Raw genomic sequence first — 22,559 nt, forward strand, 5'->3', positions numbered from 1 at the left:
TCGCTCAGTCGTGTCTGACTCTTAGCGACCCCAGGGACTGCAGCCCACCAGGCTCCTCCGTCCATGGGATTTTCCAGGCAAGAGTACTGGAGTGGGGTGCCATTGCCTTCTCTGCCACACATGCATAGATGACTACAAATCTACCTCCATCTCATTTAACATTCTTCCAAGCCCGGGATCCTTCTAACTAGCTCCCTTCCAAAGGTTTCTATCATAGACAGCTTATTCAAAAGTGGGCTCATGGGCATCCCAGCAAACCTTGTCCCTTGGTGTTCCAAAATAGAACCTACACTCACCAACCACGCAGGTGAAAAAGCACAAAACTTGGAAGTCATTGTGGACAACTTCCTCTCACCACCCTCATCAAACACTTACCCAAACCTGTGAGTCCCATCTCCTGAGTCTCGTGAATTCACACGAGAGCCTCCAACTCTTCAACCGCACCCCTTTGTCACCAGTGATGTGCTCTCATCCATTCTTGGCCCTGCTCACCAGAGAGATCTTTCACAGAGGCCAACCTGATTTGCTTAAAATTCCTCAAGAGCGCCTTGCAGTTTCCAGAGGAAAAAAAATTAAGCTCTATCATTTTGGCTCCCAAGCCTTACCTGACCTGACTGCCCATGTGCCTATGCCAGAGGACATGAAGGGACTGTCCTCAGGGGCTGGTCTCTGTATCTGGTCGGATCCAGTCTCCTCTCACTTACCTGACTCCTCTTTTCCCATTTTTCTGGCGTTCTCAGCCTCCCCTCTCCTCTGCATCATTCCTGCTAGCGTATCAACTTTCTGTCTCCCCATCTTTGCCTTTTTGCAATTTCCTTTTGTTCAGCTAAACTATCATTGCTTTCCTTCTTAGACAAACTTGCTAGCAGAGCTGTCTGATGTTTGTGTCCAGTGTTTTGTGTGTGTGTGTGTGTTCACTACTGCTCCATGCCCGTCTGGCTTGTGTCCCCCCTCAGCCCCCAACACTGCTCTCCTATAGCCATCAGCACCCCACTCCAGTACTCTTGACTGGAAAATCCCATGGATGGAGGAGCCTGGAAGGCTGCAGTCCATGGGGTCACCAAGAGTCAGACATGACTGAGTGACTTCACTTTCACTTTTCATTTTCATGCGTTGGAGAAGGAAATGGCAACCCACTCCAGTGTTCTTTCCTGGAGAATCCCAGGGATGGCGGAGCCTGGTGGGTTGCTGTCTATGGGGTCACACAGAGTCGGACACGACTGAAGCGACTTAGCAGTAGCAGCAGCAGCAGTAGCAGTCTCCATGTACAAATGATAGGAAATGCTCTAGTCTCAGCTCAATACCACTTGCTCTCACTATTAACAAGGCTCACCCACTCCTAGAAACCATCTTTTTTAGTTTTGTTGATCTGAAGAAAATTCCTGGTCTCACTAACTCTACCTGTCCTCCAAATCTTTGTGAGCATCAACCTCTTTGGACAGTTTTCTTTTTCTTCATCAACCTGCGTGAGCTTGGGAGTCTTGCCCTGGGAGCCCTCCCCTTCCCTTTGCAATTGCCTGCCCTAGCTGCCTCTCACTGAGAGCTGGAGTGCGTACCCATCAGCATGCCCAACACACAGCGGGCACCGAGTATTTTTTTGAAAGAACACGTGAAAGGGCAGAGGCAAATTTTGCAGCAGTATTTAAAACAGTTGGCGTAGCTGAGCTCAGGCTCAGCAGGACTTAGCCAGCCCCACCTCTACCCTGGGAACCTGCCATTCTCAAGATGTCTGTGCCAGTGGGTAACCTGCAGAAACGGCAGCGTCCTGTGGGTCCAACCCAATAACATGATTCACTCCATTAGCCATTGCCTTAAACTTTGGGTTATTCAAGTTTAATTCCAATAAAATAAGATATAGAATTAGGGCCTATGATGAGTTCCTAACAATGAAAAAATAGGGCTGAAATTTCGTTTGTAGTTGTCTCTCCTGCGAGTCATGACCTGCTTGACCCGGCAGCAAAAATAGAACTCCCTGTGGCCACAAGCTTGCGGGCTTTCAGGTCTTGCACCCACTGTAAGAAACACTTGATTCACGGTTTGAAATGGATTCTGGTTGAAAGGGTGTGCCCTTTGGGAGGGTGACTTCCCCGACGTCTTCACCTCCCAGCTCTACACTCCGCTTGCCTCCTTCCCCGGCCCTCATCCTTTCTCCCTGCCCTGGTGGCTCTGGTCCTGATGGCCGGGAAAGGAGCGACCGCGGTGCCAGAGGTGAGGACAGGGCAGGGCGCATACCTCCGGCTCAATGCTTCTGCGTCTGTGACTGTGACGAAGGCAGCCTGGCGCGGGGCCTTGGGCATCTGCTGCTGTCCGAAGCGCTCTCCTGCTCCTCCTCTGGCTCTTGTTCCTGCCCTTGATCCCGGGCCCTCCTTCTCTCCAGCATCTCCTCAAAAAAGATCTGGCAGCTGAAGCCCTCCTGGATGCCACACTGGGCGTGCTCCAGCAGGGCCTCCAGGGTGGGGAAGACCCGGCAGCAGGCCACGCACCGCAGCCCGCAGTTGGTGGTGACCAGCCAGTCCGGGGTGTCCCGCAGCTCCTGCAGGCAGCACTCCAGGGGCGCCAGCAGCTCCGCGTCCTCTGGCTCTGAGCTGGTGTTGTTCTTGCTGGCTTCCAGTTCCCAGCGCAGGTCCGTATTGGAAGCCATCTCAAAGGAGGAGCCTTTCCGCCTCTGCCTCCTGATGAACTTGGCTTCGCGGATGCGGGGCTGTCGGGTGACCGGCTCGAAGCCGCTGTCGGTCTCCCAGGCCACGGCCACACCCTGCACGGTCTTCACGTGGGTGTAGAAGGCGCACATGCTCTGCTGGGCAGCGTCCTGGTCCCCATAAGTGCAGGAATGGCAAGACTGGTACTGGGAATAGGACTGGTACTCAGAGGATGACTGGGATGACGGCGAGCTGCTCCAGCTCAACATCCCCCGACCCTTGCCCGAGAAGTAGACGTTCTCCGCGTGGGGGATGGCTGGGCCTGGCGGTGGAGACAGCTGCTCTCTCTTCACGGGCCCTGGGAAGTGGAAGGACATTTTCATCAGTGCCACAACGACTTCAGGTCCCTGAAAGGATGCAAGCTCTGGGGGCCCCAGGCAGGTACTTTTCCTCTCCATGCCTGTTTCCCCATAAACTAAGGATGATATACTTTCCTTTTGGGATGATGATAAGGATCAAACGTAGAGATGTAGCTGCACCTTATGGATGCGATGACAAAGATCAAATAGTGTATGAATGTAGTATCTAAGCCCTTGACTAAACCCCAAAGGCCACCATCTGAATACAGATTGTGGGACACCCATCCATACAGCACAGTCTTCTTCATTGATAAGAAGGAATGAGCTACTGTTGCATGCCAAACATTGATAAGTCCCTAAGGCAAGAATACACAGAAGAACTGTACAAAAAAGATCTTTACAACCCAGATAATCATGATGGTGTGATCACTCATCCAGAGCCAGCTATCCTGGAATGTGAAGTCAACTGGGCCTTACAAAGCATCACTACGAAGAAAGCTAGTGGAGGTGATGGAATTCCAGTTGAGCTATTTCAAATCCTGAAAAGATGATGCTGTGAAAGTGCTGCACTCAATATGCCAGCAAATTTGGGAAACTCAGCAGTGGCCACAGGACTGGAAAAGGTCAGTTTTCATTCCAATCCCAAAGAAAGGCAATGCCAAAGAATGCTCAAACTACTGCACAATTGCACTCATCTCACACGCTAGTAAAGTAATGCTCAAAATTCTCCAAGCCAGGCTTCAGCAATATGTGAACTGTGAACTTCCTGATGTTCAAGCTGGTTTTAGAAAAAGCAGAGGAACCAGAGATCAAATTGCCAACCTCTGCTGGATCATGGAAAAAGCAAGAGAGTTCCAGAAAAACATCTATTTCTGCTTTATTGACTATGCCAAAGCCTTTGACTGTGTGGATCACAATCAACTGTGGAAAATTCTGAAAGAGATGGGAATACCAGACCACCTGACCTGCCTCTTGAGAAATCTGTATGCAGGTCAGGAAGCAACAGTTAGGACTGGACATGGAACAACAGACTGGTTCCAAATAGGAAAAGGAGTACGTCAAGGCTGTATATTGTCACCCTGCTTATTTAACTTATATGCAGAATACATCATGAGAAATGCTGGACTGGAAGAAGCACAAGCTGGAATCAAGACTGCCGGGAGAAATATCAATAACCTCAGATATGCAGATGACACCACCCTTATGGCAGAAAGTGAAGAGGAACTCAAAAGCCTCTTGATGAAAGTGAAAGAGGAGAGTGAAAAAGTTGGCTTAAAGCTCAACATTCAGAAAACAAAGATCATGGCATCTGGTCCCATCACTTCATGGGAAATAGATGGGGAAACAGTGGAAACAGTGTCAGGCTATTTTTTGGGGCTCCAAAATCACTGCAGATGGTGATTGCAGCAATGAAATTAAAAGATGCTTACTCCTTGGAAGGAAAGTTATGACCAACCTAGAGAGCATATTGAAAAGCAGAGACATTACTTTGCCAACAAAGGTCCATCTAGTCAAGGCTATGGTTTTTCCTGTGGTCATGTATGGATGTGAGAGTTGGACTGTGAAGAAGGCTGAGTGCCGAAGAATTGATGCTTTTGAACTGTGGTGTTGGAGAAGACTCTTGTAAGTCCCTTGGACTGCAAGGAGATCCAACCAGTCCATTCTGAAGGAGATCAGCCCTGGGATTTCTTTGGAGGGAATGATGCTAAAGCTGAAACTCCAGTACTTTGGCCACCTCCAGCGAAGAGTTGACTCACTGGAGAAGACTCTGATGCTGGGAGGGATTGGGGGCAGGAGGAGAAGGGTACGACAGAGGATGAGATGGCTGGATGGCATCACTGACTCGATGGACATGAGTCTGAGTGAACTCCGGGAGTTGGTGATGGATAGGGAGGCCTGGCGTGCTACGATTCATGGGTCGCGAAGAGTCAGACACGACTGAGCGACTGAACTGAACTGAAGGCATTCTGCTAAATGAAAGAACTTAGGGTGAAAAGGTCATAGAGTATTTGATTCCACTTAGATGACATTCTAGAAAAGGCAAAACTGTAGGGAGAGAGAACAGAACAGGGGTTACCTGGAGTAAAGGCAGCAGGAGAACTGACTGCAAAGGGTCATCAGAACCTTTGGAGGGTGATGAACAGATTCTGCATCATGGTATTGATAGTGGTTAAACAAATGTGTACCTGCAAAAATTCTTCAAACTGTACACAAAACTGATGTGGTCTGTATATGTGAATCACAGCTCAATAAAGCCTGCGAGGGGGAGTGCTTTGGCCAGACCAGTCAGCCCTACCTTCCCCCTGGCGTCTGTGGGACATGTCTCATCTTCCTCCAGGGGAATCTCACACTTTCCTTGAAACCCTCACTGGATCTCATCACCATATAAACACTAAGTGCTTGTCGTATTTTAACTCTTTCAGTGTTCAAAAAACCCTAAGAAATTGCATTGTTCTGATTTTTGACAAGTTAGAAAACTGAAGTGCAGAGCATTGAAATGATTGATAGAGTGGGTACCAGTCACTTGGCCCGAAGATGGTGTGACCCTTGGGTGCTACCCGTGGTCACTTCAAAATGATGTTATGGATTAACTTTCATCCATTTATTATAAAGGAACTTTTTATATCACTGCTGAAATCACAGAATTGACACATCAATTCTGTTTCTTTCAAAGCAAGTTAAAAGATATGACTAACATTTTAGGATGTCATCCTCATTCCTCCTGAACTCCCCTTGTGTACTCACACCCAGGAAACCCACGGCCCATGTTTATGGCCAACGCGGGACTTTGGTGACAACGCCAAGGGGTGACCCGGTGCCTCCCCTTCCCCTCCCCCAGGAGCCTGTCCTGTCAAGGACACAGCAGCGACCCCCTTCCTTTCGACTGACCTGTCCGGTGCGCTTGTACGCTCTCCTCCGTGGACTCCGGGCTGGCCCGGCTGAGGGTGGACTGGTCCGTGGGTGACTGTTCTCCCCTTCGGTCTGTAAAGTGGTGCTTCATGATGACCCGAGTGCCCGGGGTCACAGAGCTCCAGCTGTTGGGTGCGAGTGGGCTCGGCAGGCGCTGAAGCCTCCCCTGGCCTCAGTCCAAGTGGCTGCTAGGTGCCCGTGGTCACTAGGCTCCTGGCTTTATTCTGTGACCTCATCAGTGACTTTGAAGTGTTCTGTGACCCATGGCCAGGACAGAGCCCCAGCCAGGCTGCCAGGAGAGGCTGCCCACCAGCATCCCATTCCCTGCAGGACCTTCCCTGCTTTGTGTGTTGTCAGAGACGCAAACATACAGTGTGCATGCACACACACACACACACACACGTACATACACAGAGACACAAATGCCTAAAAGCACACATGCAGACACTTTTACACACGTGAACACACGTACATTCATGCTGACACACACAACCACTCAGGCACACATACACTCAAATGTACATAAACACTCAGACAGACACACACACACACACACACACACATGTACATACACAGAGATACAAATGCCTAAAAGCACACATGCAGACACTTTTACACATGTGAACACACGTACATTCATGCTGACACACACAACCACTCAGGCACACATATACTCAAACATACATGAACACTCAGACACACACACACAAATTCAGAACACGTTCGCTTAACCGCGCACACGCTCGCATACATACAATCATCACCCAACCTCAAACTGGGCCTACCTTGAACTGTGGCAGCGGCAGGGAACCGGAGCCTTGCCGCCTCCTCACGGCTTCAGAGGCCCCACCGCTGTCTCGGTAGGGCTTTTGGTGCTCTGTGGCCTGGGGACCCAGGTGCCTCCTCACGTCTTCCCGCTCTCTGCTTACCCTCGCTCAGGTCTAGGGACTCAAGCACACCAGGGATGCTCCTGCCCCTGGGCTTTGCATTTACCCTTCCTTCTGCCAGGAGTGCCCACCCCTAGGCCCTACATGGCTCACCCTCCTCTGCAGCCTCTGAAACGACTCCTGTCCGAGCCACCTGGAATCCATTCCCCTTAGACTATGACGCGTGTGTGTACAGGCATAACCACTTCCCAGCATTCATCTGCTGCGGCCTAAACGTCAGCTCCATGAGAAGAGAGACGTCATTCATTCATTTCCCCCGTCATATCTCCAGCATCTACTAGAATACATGGACACATTCACAAGGATTCCAGAGATTATTGTCAAATTAATGAATAAATAGTGGGTGAACATGTCGGACATGTATTTGGATGGACCAACAAGGGCAAGTCTGTCTAGGGGAGTTGCCTTCTCTCTGTACCTCAGATCCCTGCAGCCCCAAGGCAGGCTGGCTCTCATCCCACAACTCTGAGTCCCCTCCTGCTTCTCCACCTGCACAAACCTCACTCCAAGCTCAGTCGCTCTGGCACCTGTTCCAGCTTGCCCTCTCTCTCTGCTCCAGGATGTCCTGAGCACACTTCCCCCAAAACATTTCTCCCCATATCCCCCCAACCCCTGCTCAGTCTCACCAACTCAATTCCTCTGGATCCCAAATTCTCAACAGCTCAGAAGATAATTGGTTGAAAATAATCCCAAAGCAACACAACCGCCGCCAGCACAGACAGCACCTAGGAATATTCTCCTCTCCAGAACTAGAAGCCACTGTGTAAAGGAAAAGGCCACAGAGTTTTACTGAGTGATGGAGAGTCACACTTGCACCTGTAAGGAGGCAGAGCTCCCTGGCAGGAAGAGGAAACACTCTAAGTGTAGTCTTTCTCCCTTAATAAATCACGAGACCTGCCTTATAAAAATAAACAGTAAGAGCACAAAAATCAAATAGATCAATGGAAGGCAGAGGCAGCCCAGGAAAAGATCACGTTATGTATTAATATTTGAATTTTTAAGAGATAAAGTAAATAAAGGTCTAGGAGGAAAAAAAAGTCAATAAATGATGCTGAACATTTTTATTCACTTTTTAAAAAATCAACTTTGGCCTTACCTCATATAAAACAACTAAAACTAATTTCATGTGACTCTGGGGTAACTTTCAATGTAAAATATTTAGAAAGAAAATATAAATTAACATTTATTATTATAGGGTGGTTTTTCTAAACTTAAATGCATCAGTCAACACGAGCATTGAGAATCTTTTTAATTTCATCACTAAAAAACAAAAAACTCACTGTTTCAGTTTCCACTTCTCTGCTTTTTAGTAAAACTGAAATGAATAGTTCAGTAAAGGAAATGAATAAGCAATCCCCAGGAGAAGAAGGGCAGATGGCTGATAAACATATGAAAAGATGTTCAACCTAATTCTAGGAAGGAAACAACAAATTAAAAACACATGCTGTATAAGTATATTGTTTTCACCCACAAGGCAAACAAGAATTAAAAAGATTGGCAGTTGTTAAGTGCTGGTGAGAACAAAATGAAATGAATATGTTTCTAGTCTACCTGTAAGTGCATGGCTTGCCTTTCTCAAGGGAAATTTGGTAGCACCCATTACAATGAAAAGCGGGCTCTTTCAACTCAGCAATTAACATCACTGCCTGGGAAGCATTCACAGTTTGTGCTAAGTGCATAAAATAGCACATCAAGAAATATTTATTACAGTAGTATTCATAATAGAAAATAAAAAGAAACTTGTCAAAGATCCATCAACATAAAGAAGTAGTTAAATAAATTACACCATAACCAAATTGTGGTATGCTGCTGCTGCTGCTAAGTCACTTCAGTCATGTCCGACTCTGTGCGACCCCATAGACGGCAGCCCACCAGGCTCCCCAGTCCCTGGGATTCTCCAGGCAAGAACACTGGAGTGGGTTGCCATTTCCTTCTCCACTGCATGAGAGTGAAAAGTGAAAGTGAAATCGCTCAGTCGTGTCCGACTCCCAGCGACCCCATGGACTGCGGCCTACCAGGCTCCTCCGTCCATGGGATTTTCCAGGCAAGAGTACTGGAGTGGGGTGCCATTGCCTTCTCCGAATTGTGGTATACTATACTGCAATAAAGAGATCTACATGTATTAGTAAGTAAATTCATGTTAAGTGAAAAAAGCAAGAGATAGGGGAATCCCACATATGTAAAAACTAAACATGTAACCCCTCCCCACAAAACCCTAAACCGAGCCTATGCTGTGTATGAATGTGGGGGCACAGAGGAAGCAGTCACACCCCAGTGGGGGCAGTGGTGGCTTCAGGGAAAGTGGAAAAGCTTCGGTGGAGCTATGGGTGACTGCAGGTGTTTTCCCCACGTGACCACACCTGCGCTCCTATCCCACAGGCTCTTCTTACAATGTGAAGCTGACAGCCCTCCACTGAGAGACAGAGTCCCTCTTCCTGAACCAGAGTGGACTTTGTAACAACCTCCAGCAACTGAACGCAGAGGGGTGATGCTTGGAGACTTCGCTAGGTTGTAGAAAACAATATCACTTCCTCTGGGGTCTCTCTGTCTCTCTCTCTCCTCTCCTCTGGACCCAGCCGCCGTGTTATAAGGAAGCCTAGGCCACACGGAGGTGTTCCAGCCAACAGTTCTGGCAAAAGTCCCAGCCAGCCACCAGACGTGTGAATGAATGTGCCGTCAGATGAGTCTGACTTCCAGCCTTTGTATCTTCCAGCTGGGGTCCCAGACTTCTCAGGGCAGAGAAAAGCCACCACCTCTGAGTTCAGCCATCTTGTGCCTGAATTCCTGACGCTCAGAAACTGTGAGCAGCTTCACACACTAAGTTTTGGGTGATTTGTGACTCAGCCATGGTAATTCCGTAACTGACTGTCCATGCACTGTTCGTGTATGTTCCGGCGAGACGGCTCATTGAGCAGCATCAGGACTACGGTGTACCCAGCTGATCCCTGTGGCACGCCCAGCAGAACTTGGGAGGAAGGTTGCCACCACCCACCATCTATTTTCACACTTGTTCAACCCCAGCATTCATGTAGAGCAGCTTCAAAGTTGTTAACCCTTGGGAAGCTCCTTTAACATCTAGAGCACAATGCCTACACACAGTTCCTTTTGTATTTAGCCATTCAGTTTCTAGTTGAAAATACCATTTTCCAAAGGTACTTGGGTCAGTTCCTTTATTGCCCTAGAATCTACATATGTTCCTTCTAACCCCAAGTCCTACCAGTGAGACACTATTAACTACATGTTACAGATGGAGGTTGGTTCTCCAAGTACAGGTAGGAGACAGGAGGATGGACTGCTCAGCCCTCAAGCCCAGAGGCAGGACTGCTTTGTCAGGCTGCCCCGTGCTCTTCCCCTAGGTCTGCTTACTGGGGGCAAGGCGGAGGCGGGGGTGTGTGCTTAAAGCAACGCTGCACCAAAACGTGCCACTGTCCTTCATTTTTACATGGGCTCTGAGCAGAGTCTGGCCATGGGAAGGTTCTCTGTCACAGCCCCATCTTCTGCTCCAAGTAGATCCTCATCGGAGGCCACCCATACAGGGTTCCTGCCCTCCCTGGGCAGGGGGAGTGGGGGAGTGCAAGGGGAGGATGGTAACAGATCAGGCCCACCCAGCCCCCTAATGTCTCAGCCCCCGCAGTTTTCCAGCTGGGTCTCCAACCTCGCCAAGAACTTCATGCTCCACTGCCGGAGCCGGCAGGGTTGGTGTGCAAAACCCCAGAAGGACCAACACAGCACTTTCTCGGAGCTCTGACTCCTGGCCAACTCATTTCACACATCACATGCGAGTCTTAAACCTCATCAAGAAGGCCTGGAGGATTTTCCAGTCTCCACTTTTCTTCCAAAACCTCCTCTTCTCAGCCCCCCTCCCTTTTCTTTCTCCACTGAGAAGAAACTAACAGGAAGCGAACCAGCCACAGCCCCAGCAGGAAACAGAGACGCCACTTCTCGCTTCCCATCACTTTTAACTTTAGAGATGGGCTTGTGCCACAATTTAGGCTACAGGGAGAATCAGATCATTCATCCTGGAGCCAATGAGCCTCCAGAAATAGCCTGTCCACTTGGCCAAGGGGCCTGGCGTTACCCGGGTTGGTGTACAGGACACAATATTTCTGAGGCTGAGCCGATTGCTGTGTAAAGTGCTTTAAGTGGGCAACACTCCTCCCTTCAACTAGAAATTAGGGCCACCTTGTCACTGCCCCTCTCAAAAAACTTGTATTGTCAGACTGAACACCGAGGGAGGCGGGGAAGTGGTGAGTTGCCTTAGATGCTGCTTGCCAGGTATAAGGCAGGCTCCAGACTGGGAGTTCATCCCAGTGAAAGCCAATTTCCCAGGAATTGTTTATGACCTTAGCCTGTGCTAACTCTGCAGAGAAAGTGCCAGAAGATAAGTTGAGGATCAGAGTAGAGAAGTATCATCTTTTGAGTTCATTTTCTGTTGCTTCTTGTCACTATTTAAAAAGAAGTGAGTCAGTGGACCACGTAAGGAAAAACTCAGCCGCAGAGAAATGTGATACGAAGAGTTCTCCCTCAGCCTCCCCGAGTGAATGAGGAAGGGACTTTTGCTTTTGTTTTCCTTCAGACTTAATAACAGGCTGCTTCTTCTCCGTGGTTTGTTTGGAGCTGTCTCCCTGACCTTAACCTCAGGGCGCCCACACAAATAGCCCAGGACTCCTCTGTCATTAGGCAGTAGGGAGGAGGGCACCCCTGTGGGCCTCTCAGGCACATCCCTGGCTATGCCCCAGAGCCCCAACCTGGCCCAGAGCCCCCCCCACCCCCCCAGCTCTGGCTCCATGAGACTGCAAAGATTCAACAAGTTTTGGGGATTCAGAAGTGTCTTTCCAAATTGTGTTTCCTTGAAAAGGTGACATCAGCTGGGAGGAAGGGCACTCCAGCTGAAGGCCACATGTGTACCCAGGAGCTCTGGGACCCCAGCTGCTGGCCCCTCCCCTTGATGGTTCTTAGAGAGCCACACAGAAAGCTCTGGGGAAAGGGCTGGGTCTTCCTCCCCTCTCTGTCTAAAATGTGCTGGCCATAGGCCACCTCGGATACAGAGCTGAGGACATCAGCTGCTAACTCGTTCTGAGAGAACTTTCCGGAAGCATGGCTTCTGCATGGAAGGGGAGATCCCAGGACACTGAAGACCATCAGAGAGGCAGCACAACTTCTAAATGGGCTGGGCTGACTTCCTGTGCAGCCTTCAGCTCACATCCAAGGTATCTGCAACCAGGCAATCAGAACTGGGATGATTTATTTTTATCCCCATGATCAGAATGGCTATTGAAGACTCCTCTCTTAAGACTGTCTTTTTCCTATCCCAGTCCTTCAGAAACGGTGTCTCTTTTGTAAGTTGATGGGCTTACTTATCGGATGGTAGAGGTGTCCCAGGGGAAACAGCCACTGTGCCTCCCCAGCCTGCCACCCCCAGCCTTGCAGGTGGTCCCACGCCTTCCAGGAATGTAAGGGAGTCAGGTGGGAGGACTTCCAGGAAGGCTGGATCAGGCTGTGTTTTCCTTGTGACCAGGAAAGTTCCCAAGAAAGGAACCCAAGGCCAAGACTGAGGGGCCAGCAGGTAAGGCAGTCCATGACTGCTCCCGTCGGCTGCTGGCTGCAGTCCCGCAGTGCACTGAGACTGCTTCCAGCAACGCCTCCACAGCAGGGTTTGTATGTACGTATTTTCAATGTACAAACCCTGCCTTCCTTGATTAAAACTGATTCCTAGGTATTTTATTCTTTTGGATGCTGTGTAAGTGGATCCGTTTTCTTAATGTCTTTTTTGGATTGTTGGTTACTATTGTATGGAAATACAACTTTAAAATTCAGTTTTGTTGAATTTGCTTATTCAAACAGATTTTTTTGCAGAGGTGTGGATTCTTTAGGGTTTTAATACGTAAGATCATGTCATCTGCAAACAGAGATAGTTTTACTTCTTCCCTTTCCATTTGGATGTCTTTTCTTTCTTTCCCTTGCCTTGTTGTTCTGGCAAGAACTTGAGTATCCTGTTGAATTGAAAGCTGGTGTCCTTGTCTTATTACTTATCTTCAGGGAAAGCATTAAATCTTTTACTATTGACAACGTCGCTGGTTTTTGTACATGGACTTTTTCATGTTGAGGAAGTTCCCTTCTAATCCTAATTTGTCGTTGTTGTTTAGTGGCTAACTTGTGTCCTACTCTTTGTGATCCCATGGACTGTAGCCCACCAGGCTCCACTATCCAGTTAGATTTCCCAGGCAAGGATACTGGAGAGGGTTGCCATTTCCATCCCCAGGTGGTCTTCCCTACTTAGGGATCAAATTCACGTCCCCTGCATTGGCAGGAGGATTCTTTACCACTGAGCCACCAAATCCTGATTTACCGAGTGCTTTAATCATGAAAGGATGTTGATTTTTTTTTTTTTTAGAATGCTTTTTACGTATCTATTGATATGAATTTATCCCTTCATTCTATTAACATGGCTTGACTTTTCAGTTGTTGAGCAGCCCTTGCCTTCCTTGGAGAAACCTCACTGGGTTGTGCTGCGGCGGGCAGGCTGCTCCATGTGATCACGTGTCCAGACGGCTGAAGCGGAGGACCCGTGTCAAGGAGGCAGCCCGAGGCTGTCGCACACCCACAAGTGCACAGAGAATGGGCAGAAAGCAGTGAGCAAGCACCTCGCCCCTGAGCACCTGAACCAGCCAGCATCCTGAGCAGTGTGGCACCGGTCCTGGAGAGGAAAGATAAGCCCTGCCGGCGTCGGTGAGAAGGAGATCAGCGTCGATTCACATCACAAGGGACAGACAGCTCTCCTCAAATGCTGTCCCAAGTCCACTCTGCCTGTCAGAAATTCAATAAATATGCTAAAGATCAGAAGGGAACATAAGAGAATTATTTATTATTTACAAGAGAAGACTAAAAGCATCTGCATATTATTTAAATTTTGGTTTATAGCTTTAAAATGATTCCCTAAAACTTGAAGTTAACTCAGTAAATATATTATTACTTATTAGCTACAAAACACCACATGCTATTGATACAGCTCGAATTCACAGGCAGTGCTACCTGACAGTGAAACAGCAGTGTAGAGGTCGCAGAATAATTCTTTATATTATTTACCTGCCTTTGTGAAAACAGTATGACTAGCTGACATTTGGACCACAATATACATACAAATCAAGGCAGCTTTTTGGAAAATGACAGTCCATAAGCATGTGATAAGGAGCAGTCACACTGTAGGATTCACCACCCAACCCACAACAAATTAAATCGATCACGATAAAGACAAAGAAAATTAAAAGGCAAGAATGACAGCAGTTGAAAAACACATCTCTCAAGACCTCACTGTTGAGGTTCTGGAAGCAAAGCCTTCTTCCTCCACATTGCTGGGTTTCTCTCTACACATCAGCGTGTGCAGGAGGAGCTTGGCAGCCATGCACGAGAGCCAGACATCTTAGGAGGACCCCAGACCCCAGTCCTTGCAAAGGCTAATATTAGACTATTTTATGTATAAATAAATGTCAAAGGTTTGGAACCCAAATTATTCAGATTGCCAGTGTTTTGCCCACAGCCAAGTGTAAAAAAATGAAGTTGGCATAACCAGGCATTATTCTTCCCGAAAGACAGAAAAGTGACTTGCATTTTTAATGAGTTTATAGCCAAGAGGGGAAGCCAGTGGTGATCTGGGGCCAGCTAGGACTGGCTTACGAAAACCAATTGTTAAATCTTTCAAGAATTTTGAAAGCCAGTTGTGAAACAGCTTTTATCAAAATCAGAATCATATCAACTTATAATTAGATTATATAATGCACAAAATTAACAAATATTCAAAACTTCTCAATTCCCAATTATTTTACTACATTCCATGACACGTTGGCAGCTTGTAAGAGGACTTGGAGGGGGGATTTACATCATGGTAATTGGCAGAGTAAAATCAAGGCCTTTCCTGCTTGCCCCACTACCACCCCAGGCAGGGGACAGGTTGTTCAACATTACTGTCCCACCACCAGGGCCTCCTGCATGCAGTTAATGGAGCCCACAGTTCTGGCTGGGAAGACAAGCCTTTTAGGCAAATTTCTCCTGGTAATTCTAACTTTTGGGAAGTTTCCACAATAGGGGCTGCTTCTTAATTCTTCAGGAAGTGCTCAGACCCTCCCATCTGCAAGTGAGTCACAGAGTAGAAAGGGCACTCAATCCCACCATCATTCTATGATTCTCACAGCAATCTAGAAATGTGATCAAAGGAAGATTCTTTCTCCATTAACAAGAAGAAACAGCCTCTGTGTAGTTGGTGCAGTTTCCTGGGTTCACACAGCCTGTGGGAGGGGAATCTAGCTTTCTATATAGATTACCTAGATCAGATGGATACATTTTATTTAAAAAAAAAAAAAAAGAATTAAACAAACACAAGGTCCAGAACCAGCATACTCTGGTAGAAATACAGATTGAAACAATGTTCTGGTAATATGCAGCAGCAACTTTAAACCTGTGATACCCTCACTCTCAACAATCTCACTTCTGGAAATTTATCTTTAAGGAAATTAACAGTATGCCGAGGTTTTTCTGACCTATTTTCAATACAGTGCTATTTGTACTCACAAATTCAGAAGCAACCAGTGTCTCAGGAAAGGAATTTTGGTTGATTGGGTTGCATCCTTGATACCTGGGAATTTGTTAGAAATGAAGATTCTTGAGTTCAATCCCAGTAGATCCAGCCCTCTGGGTTTAAATAAATCCTCCGTGTGACTGATTTGAGTTTGAGAACCCCTGGGTTGAATAAAATATGGGATAACTAAACAAAGAGATGCCATGCTGTTCATGAAGAACTTGGGAAAATGTGTTCACAATATAGGAAGTGCAGCCATATATAACTGACCCTTGAACAACTCTGGTGGTTGGGTACCCATCCTCAACACAGTTGAAATAGGATTATAACTTCTAGTATCCAAGGTTCCTCATCCACAGATTCAACCTACTGTTGTACTTACTATTGAAAAAAATCCACATATATGTGGACTTGCAAAGTTCAAACCCGTGTTGTTCAAGAGTCCACTGTACCATACAAACCCAGTTATGGAATCCTAGTACATGTGTGTGTGTGTGTGTGTGTATGTACATATGTATACATATGTATATGTGTGTGTGTATATATATATATATATATATATACACACACACACACATATATACATGCTCAGATATGTAAAGTTGAGAATGATAAACACCAAAAAGTGAGCAACATTTATCTTTGGAAAAGGAGTTCCCCCATCCTTTTATTTATCCTTGTTTTTTTAGTTTTTGTACAATAAACATGTAAGAAAATAAGCAAAAAATTGTTGTTGTTTAGTTGCTAAGTTGTGTCTCTTTGTGACCCCATGGACTGTAGCCCATGGGCTCCTCTGTCCATGGGATTTCCCACTGGAGTAAGTATTGCCATTTCCTTCTTTAGGGGAATCTTCTGGATCCAGGGATTGAACCCATGTCTCCTGCATTAGAAGGCAGATTCTTTACCACTGAGCCACCATGGAAGCCCAAGCAATAAATTACCTCTAGTTTTATTTAAATATTACTGAGTTTTTAAAATACACACATATATATACACATATAAACCCAAGATTTTGTAAAACTCCATGCCTCCTGCCCATCCATCCCCGGGATGCTCCATATCAGGTCCTACAGACACACCTCGGCCCAGGACCTGGGGACAGATGTCAGAAGGCAGCATTTGGCTCACTGGGTGCAGGAAATAGGACTCGGGTGAAGAGCAGAAATCTGGCCCTGTCTCAGTTCAGTTCAGTTCAGTTGCTCAGTCGTGTTCAACTCTTTGTGACCCCCCAGACTGCAGCATGCCAGGCTTCCCTGTCCATCACCAACTCCTGGAGCTTACTCAAACTCATGTCCATCAAATCAGTGATACCATCCAACCATCTCATCCTCTGTCTCATCTGGCCCTGTCTACACAGGGTTAAAATATAAACTGGTTAGAGAGAAGCCCGTGGGAAAGGCATGACATTTGTTTGCAAGGAAACATAAACAAGGACAAATGAAGACAAAAAAGTGGCCCAGTGAGAGGCTGATCAAAGCCAGCTGGGCAAGCAAGCTCCTGCCTTTGGGAAAGACAGAGAACCAGGGACGGGCCTGGGGCGGGGCGGGGCGGGCCTGGGGCAGGGCGGCGCAGGGCAGCCTCTCTAGCCCTGAACTGCCCCAAGGAGCCAGCATGGCGAAATGGAGCTTCAGGCACTTTGGGACCAGAATTAGCTGTTCCAGTTGCCTGGACGGAAGGAAGCACCACCCAGATTCCATCTTCTCAGCTCCAAGTTCATATACAGAAAAGAATCCAGATCTATCTACCACCAGCCACAGGCCAAGTACAAAGCAAAGCATTTCATCATGTTATTTGATCCCTGTGATGGTCCTGGAGAGCTCTCATCCCCCTCCACTCCTGCCATTTGCCTATCCAACTCGCCCAAGGTCAAGTAGCTCCTGAGTTGTGGACCAGGTATCCAAACCAGGACCCATGTCCATCTATAGAGTGCAGGCTTTCCCCATCACCGCAAGCCAGGTGGTCCTCAGTGACGCCAGAGTGCTTCCAGAGCTCTTGCCATGTCCCTTCCTGCCCCCTCTGGACACCTGCCCCAGTCCACCGCTCTCCCATCCACCACCATCCACCAACTCTGAGCATCTGAGCCCCTTAGGGAGCTGAGCCCTGGCCTTGGTATAATTTTCTGAAATGATACATATCTTGTAATGAACATGTAATGATACCTATCTTGTAAAGAAATGATTACATATCTTGTAAAGGCTAAGGCAGCTTTACAAGGGTTTCTTTTCAATCATGTTGGACAAATGCTCAGAAGTAGTGTAAATTATCATTAATTTCAAGAGATATTTTCCTTTGAAAGACAAAACGGCTCACTGATTTCATGAATGATAGCTGAAGCTTAGAAGTTACTCTGAAGTTTTCTCCCTTGTCCTTGGCCTAAATCTGACCTTTTATTCCTTCTCCTCATTGCTTTCAGAGCAAAGACACAGGAACCTCCCCCCAAGGAAGGGGAGGCAGTGGAGGGGTTCCCTCAAGACCAAACAATGTCTGAGAGCATAACCAGCCCCCGGCTGCAGAGCCCAGGTGTCAGTCACCTGCTGGCACCAGCCCTGTTCCTACTCTCACTTCTCACCCCTCTTTCCTCATCTGGGTGCATCATTGCCATCCTCCAAATGAGGTGAAGCAGATAAAAGGAGACAATCTCAGCCTGCTTGAGGTCAAATCCACCTTGACTGGCGCCCATTTTCCTTCCTATGGGGACTTCAAGGGTTTTACATGACTCAGCTTCTGATAAAGCTTCTTTAGATATTATTTCCCCTCTAAGGAGTTTCCTTCACACAGGAAAAACTCTTCTTTTTTAAGGGCAAACTCCCTTCCTGTCATTCTGCTCACCTCCCCTTCTGGGGAAATGGAGTTAGTCCCTTTTGCCCAGACTTTCTTGGGAGGGGAGGCACCTGCAATTGAGATGCACAAAGCCTTCCACATGGTCGCCTACAGCACTGGCGGTTTTCTCAGGACTGAGCATAAACAAGGGCGAATGAAGACAAGAACGTGGCCCAGTGAGAGGCTGAGCAAGCCAGCTGGGCAAGCAAGCTCCCGCCTTCGGGAAAGACAGAGAACCAGGGGCGGGCCTGGGGCGGGGCGGGGCGGGCCTGGGGCAGGGCGGCGCAGGGCAGCCTCTCTAGCCCTGAACTGCCCCAATGACCATGGCATTTCTTAGGAAATGCATGGTCACCATGACAGCTGAGAGTGTCTGGGTCATGTGGCTGTTGTCACGCTGGAGATTCCTGTACTGACTGAAGGCCAGTCCATATCAGTTCATCCAACTGATGGAAATAACAGCCATTATGTCTAGGTGAGTTACTCCTCCCAAACTAGAGGAGAGACATCAGTGTAGCCTTGCCCCTCCTCTTGCTTATTCTACTGCTCCTGACTTTATTTTTCTGGGCTCCAAAATCACTGCAGATGGTGACTGCAGCCATGAAATTAAAAGGCGCTTACTCTTAGAAGGAAAGTTATGACCAACCTAGACAGCATAGTAAAAAGCAGAGACATTACTTTGCCAAGAAAGGTCCGTCTAGTCAAGGCTATGGTTTTTCCACTGGTCATGTATGGATGTGAGAGTTGGACTATAAAGAAAGCTGAGCGCCGAAGAATTGATGCTTTTGCACTGTGGTGTTGGAGAAGACTCTTGAGAGTCCCTTGGACTGCAAGGAGATCCAACCAGTCCATCCTAAAGGAGATCAGTCAGTCCTGGGTGTTCAGTGGAAGGACTGATGCTGAACCTGAAACTCCAATACTTCAGCCACCTCATGCGAAGAGCTGACTCATTTGAAAAGACCCCGATGCTAGGGAAGATTGAGGGCAGGAGGCGAAGGGGACAACAGAGGATGAGATGGTTGGATGGCATCACCAACTCGACGGACATGGGTTTGGGTGGACTGCGGGAGTTGGTGATGGACAGGGAGGCCTGGCATGCTGCGGTTCATGGGGTCGCAAAGAGTTGGACACGACTGAGCGACTGAACTGAACTGAACTGAACTGACACCCACAGGTGCCCCCCGGCCTGACTCAGCCTGCGCCTGCAGCCGTCCTCACAGCATCCCCACCCTCTGCCTCACCAGGCAATGGGCTGTCCTGTCCTCTACTAATTGTTTTTACCATGTTGCTCCCTTTTGGATAAAGTGGTCTTACAGTTTATTCCATCAGCTTCCCTCCCTGAGGACTTCCCAAGACCACTGGAGGCCACCCACTCAGGCTGTCAGAAGCAGCACTTATTTCCCTTACTCTTGCCCATGGCCCTCTGGCACTGGAGCCAAGTCTGAGGTGCAAACTAGGATGGGGAGGCCAGAGAGGGATGTACTTTCCTTGTAATATCTAGGTCCAGCAACCTTGGAGACCAGGCGTCTCAAAATGCTGGCAGATAATATCATTATCCATAACAATGTTCCTTGGGGCATTTTCACACTAGTCATGCCACCTATGCTTTGCAGTTTTAGGAATAAAAATTGTATCTGCCCAGAGAAATTTTTATGTCTCTCCCAAAAGCATATGCACAAGAATTTTCATTCTTACTCTTCCCCTCCTCCTCTTCCTCCTGCTGCTACTTCTTTTTCTCCTTTAGAGCTGACTCACTGGAAAAGCCCCAGATGCTAGGAAAGATTGCGGGCAGGAAGAGAAGGGGACGACAGAGGATGAGATGGCTGGATGGCATCACTAGATGGGCACGAGTTTGAGTAAACTCCAGGAGTTGGTGATGTACAGGGAGGCCTGGCGTGCTGCAGTCCATGGGGTCGCAAAGAGTCGGACACAACTGAGCGACTGAACCAAAGGCTTGTAATTGTTTAGTGTTTTCTAACCCTCCATTGTTTTTTTATTCTAGGGGTTTCTCCTGAATTTACATTATGAAATTCAATACTGTATTTTTCTACTATCATTAATGAGAGCTAATCAATATTCTATATTATGTCCCTGAACAACTTAATGTTTTTATACCTGTCATTTCTCCCACACAACCTCCCATATTGAGATCATGTGAGATTTTAATGTATTATAATGGCACCACAATTTTTAAAAATAATAGTTGCTCATGTAAACTTATGTATGAATTTTGCTGGTTTCTTTGCTCACTGACACTTCTTGTATCTCACACATTCCTCTTAAATTCATTTTTCATTTTGCTGAAGTCCATCTTCTGTCTTTTTTTTTTTTAGAAAGAATTTTGGGAGTAGTAAATTTTCTGATTTTTTTTTTTTTCCTTTTCACTTGATTGATAGTCTGTTTAGGTATAGAATACTATGTTGCATAATCATATCCCCTGAGAATTTTGAAGATATTCGTTCTTTATCTTCTTTCATTCAGTTCCACCAACAAAAAGTCTAATTTCTCTCAAAATCTCATATTTTTATGGGTCATTTGCTTTTCTTTGTTCCTGATGCTCTCAAATTTACTTTGGTTCTGCTGTGTATAGATGGTTTTGCACGTCTCACTACATCCTTCCTTTTAAGCTGTTGTCTAGTCCCTTTCTGTAACTCTGCTCACTTTTATTCTCTCTCTTCTGATATGTCTTTGTTTTTGTTCTATTTGCTCGTTCCTCCCAGAACACCTAGCAAATGAGCACTGGGACTTCTGGGATCTTTCCACTGAACTTCTTTTTCACATACGCACTTATGTCTTTCTGAAACTGCTTCATGAAAGAGAAATGAGACTTCACATATCCAGACAACCAAATGGCAGGATACACTGCGTCTGTGCACCAGGACGCTGTGCACCAGGACGCTGTGCACCAGGACGCTGTGCATCTGGACGCTGTGCATCAGGACGCTGTGCATCTGGACGCTGTGCATCAGGACGCTGTGCATCAGGAGCTGGTTTTTCCTGACCCTCCTCCTTGCAGCCTGCGTCCACGAACAGTGATTGCTTTGCCCTTTCTTCACTTTGTCCTGGTCTTTTATCTTCCTGGGTATTGGCATCACCAGAGCCAGTGAAAGTCACTCAGCCGTGTCTGACTCTTTGTGACTCCATGGACTACACAGTCCACGGAATTCTCCAGGCCAGAATACTGGAGTGGGTAGCCTCTCCGTTCTCCAGGGTATCTTCCCAACCCAGGGATCGAAGCAGGTCTCCCATATTGCAGGTGGATTCTTTACCAGCTGAGTCACAAGGGAAGCAGTTATTGGCATAGCAGATTCCAAAATGGTCTGCCCTCCTCCCTGACTCATAACTCCTCATGTCCAAGCCTGAGTGACTTCACTGCACTGTGCACACACAGCCTTGGAGAGGCCTATTTGTCATCCATTGATAACATCCATGTGAAATGTCATATTTATGAAGGATGCTTAATTTATCTGACAAGCCCTGGGATTATGAAAAATAACTCAGAAGACAGCCGGTCAGGGGAATGGGCCCTGAGCACAGGCTGGCCCTGGCCCTTCTAGGTTTCATATCACAGGTACCAGCCCCTTGGCTTGCATCTTCAGCTCAGCTCAGCTTCCCTCTGTCTAAACAACCCCTCTGCACACTCCACCTCACTGTTAAAGAGCCTTACAGCTCCTCCAGGCCGATTCTTCTCTGCTTTTCTCATGGATCTCAGAGCACATTCTAGAACAATCTCTGACGTGTGCTTTTAACCCCAGTTTACAAGCTTCAACTCCCATAGGAACATGGGATTCACTCTCTCTCCAAGTGCAGCCAATCTTTTGGCTCGCCAAGAGCTGACCCGAGAAACCCGAGAACTGCTGCAGACCCTTCCTAAGGTTAGCACTCCCAGGGGCTTCCTTCCGCATCCTTCTCCATGGCACCAAATTCTGGGACTGAGGCTGAGTCACTCTTTCCTCCACACCCAAATCTACGTCTGCAAGCCTTGGGACCCCTACCACTAAACCCCATCCAAAATCCATTCATCCGCTGCATCTTTGCTGCCCACACTCCAACCCCAGCCACACTAACCTCTTGCTTAGACTGGGGCAAGGACCAAGCAGGACTCTAGAGCCTGTAGAGTAATATTAATATGTCATGACTCATTTGAAGATCAGAATAACTCCAATACTTTCATCTCCATCTGTTTAACTTGTTTATCTCCCTCTCAGCTATTTCCAAATTTGGATGGTGAAAAGGGCTGTTTTTCACTTACTTATTTAAACGCCCATACATTCTATGATAGAATATAATTCCACCATATGCATACTTCTAAAAC

At 47.3% G+C, this 22,559-nt stretch overlaps 1 protein-coding gene across 1 annotated transcript; it reads right to left on the reverse strand.

Annotated features, from left to right (window-relative positions):
- Positions 1–2,239: 2,239 nt before the first annotated feature.
- On the reverse strand, positions 2,240–5,999 carry FAM170B (family with sequence similarity 170 member B). The gene is made up of 2 exons (XM_055588140.1): positions 5,888–5,999; positions 2,240–2,997 (listed from the first exon to the last, which is right to left on the reverse strand). The coding sequence occupies exons 1-2, from the start codon at positions 5,997–5,999 to the stop codon at positions 2,240–2,242; spliced, it is 870 nt and encodes a 289-aa protein (XP_055444115.1).
- Positions 6,000–22,559: the final 16,560 nt, after the last annotated feature.

This window comes from Bubalus kerabau, chromosome 1 (genome assembly GCF_029407905.1).
Source record: "Bubalus kerabau isolate K-KA32 ecotype Philippines breed swamp buffalo chromosome 1, PCC_UOA_SB_1v2, whole genome shotgun sequence".
Classification (NCBI taxonomy): Eukaryota; Metazoa; Chordata; class Mammalia; order Artiodactyla; family Bovidae; genus Bubalus; species Bubalus kerabau.

Bases quoted from the DNA above. Each gene is read 5' to 3' on its own strand.
- FAM170B (XM_055588140.1), bottom strand. From the start codon at position 5,999: ATGAAGCACCACTTTACAGACCGAAGGGGAGAACAGTCACCCACGGAC. The intron at 2,998-5,887 runs GTCAGTCGAAAG...TCCACTTCCCAG, and splicing joins CGTACAAGCGCACCGGACAG to GGCCCGTGAAGAGAGAGCAG.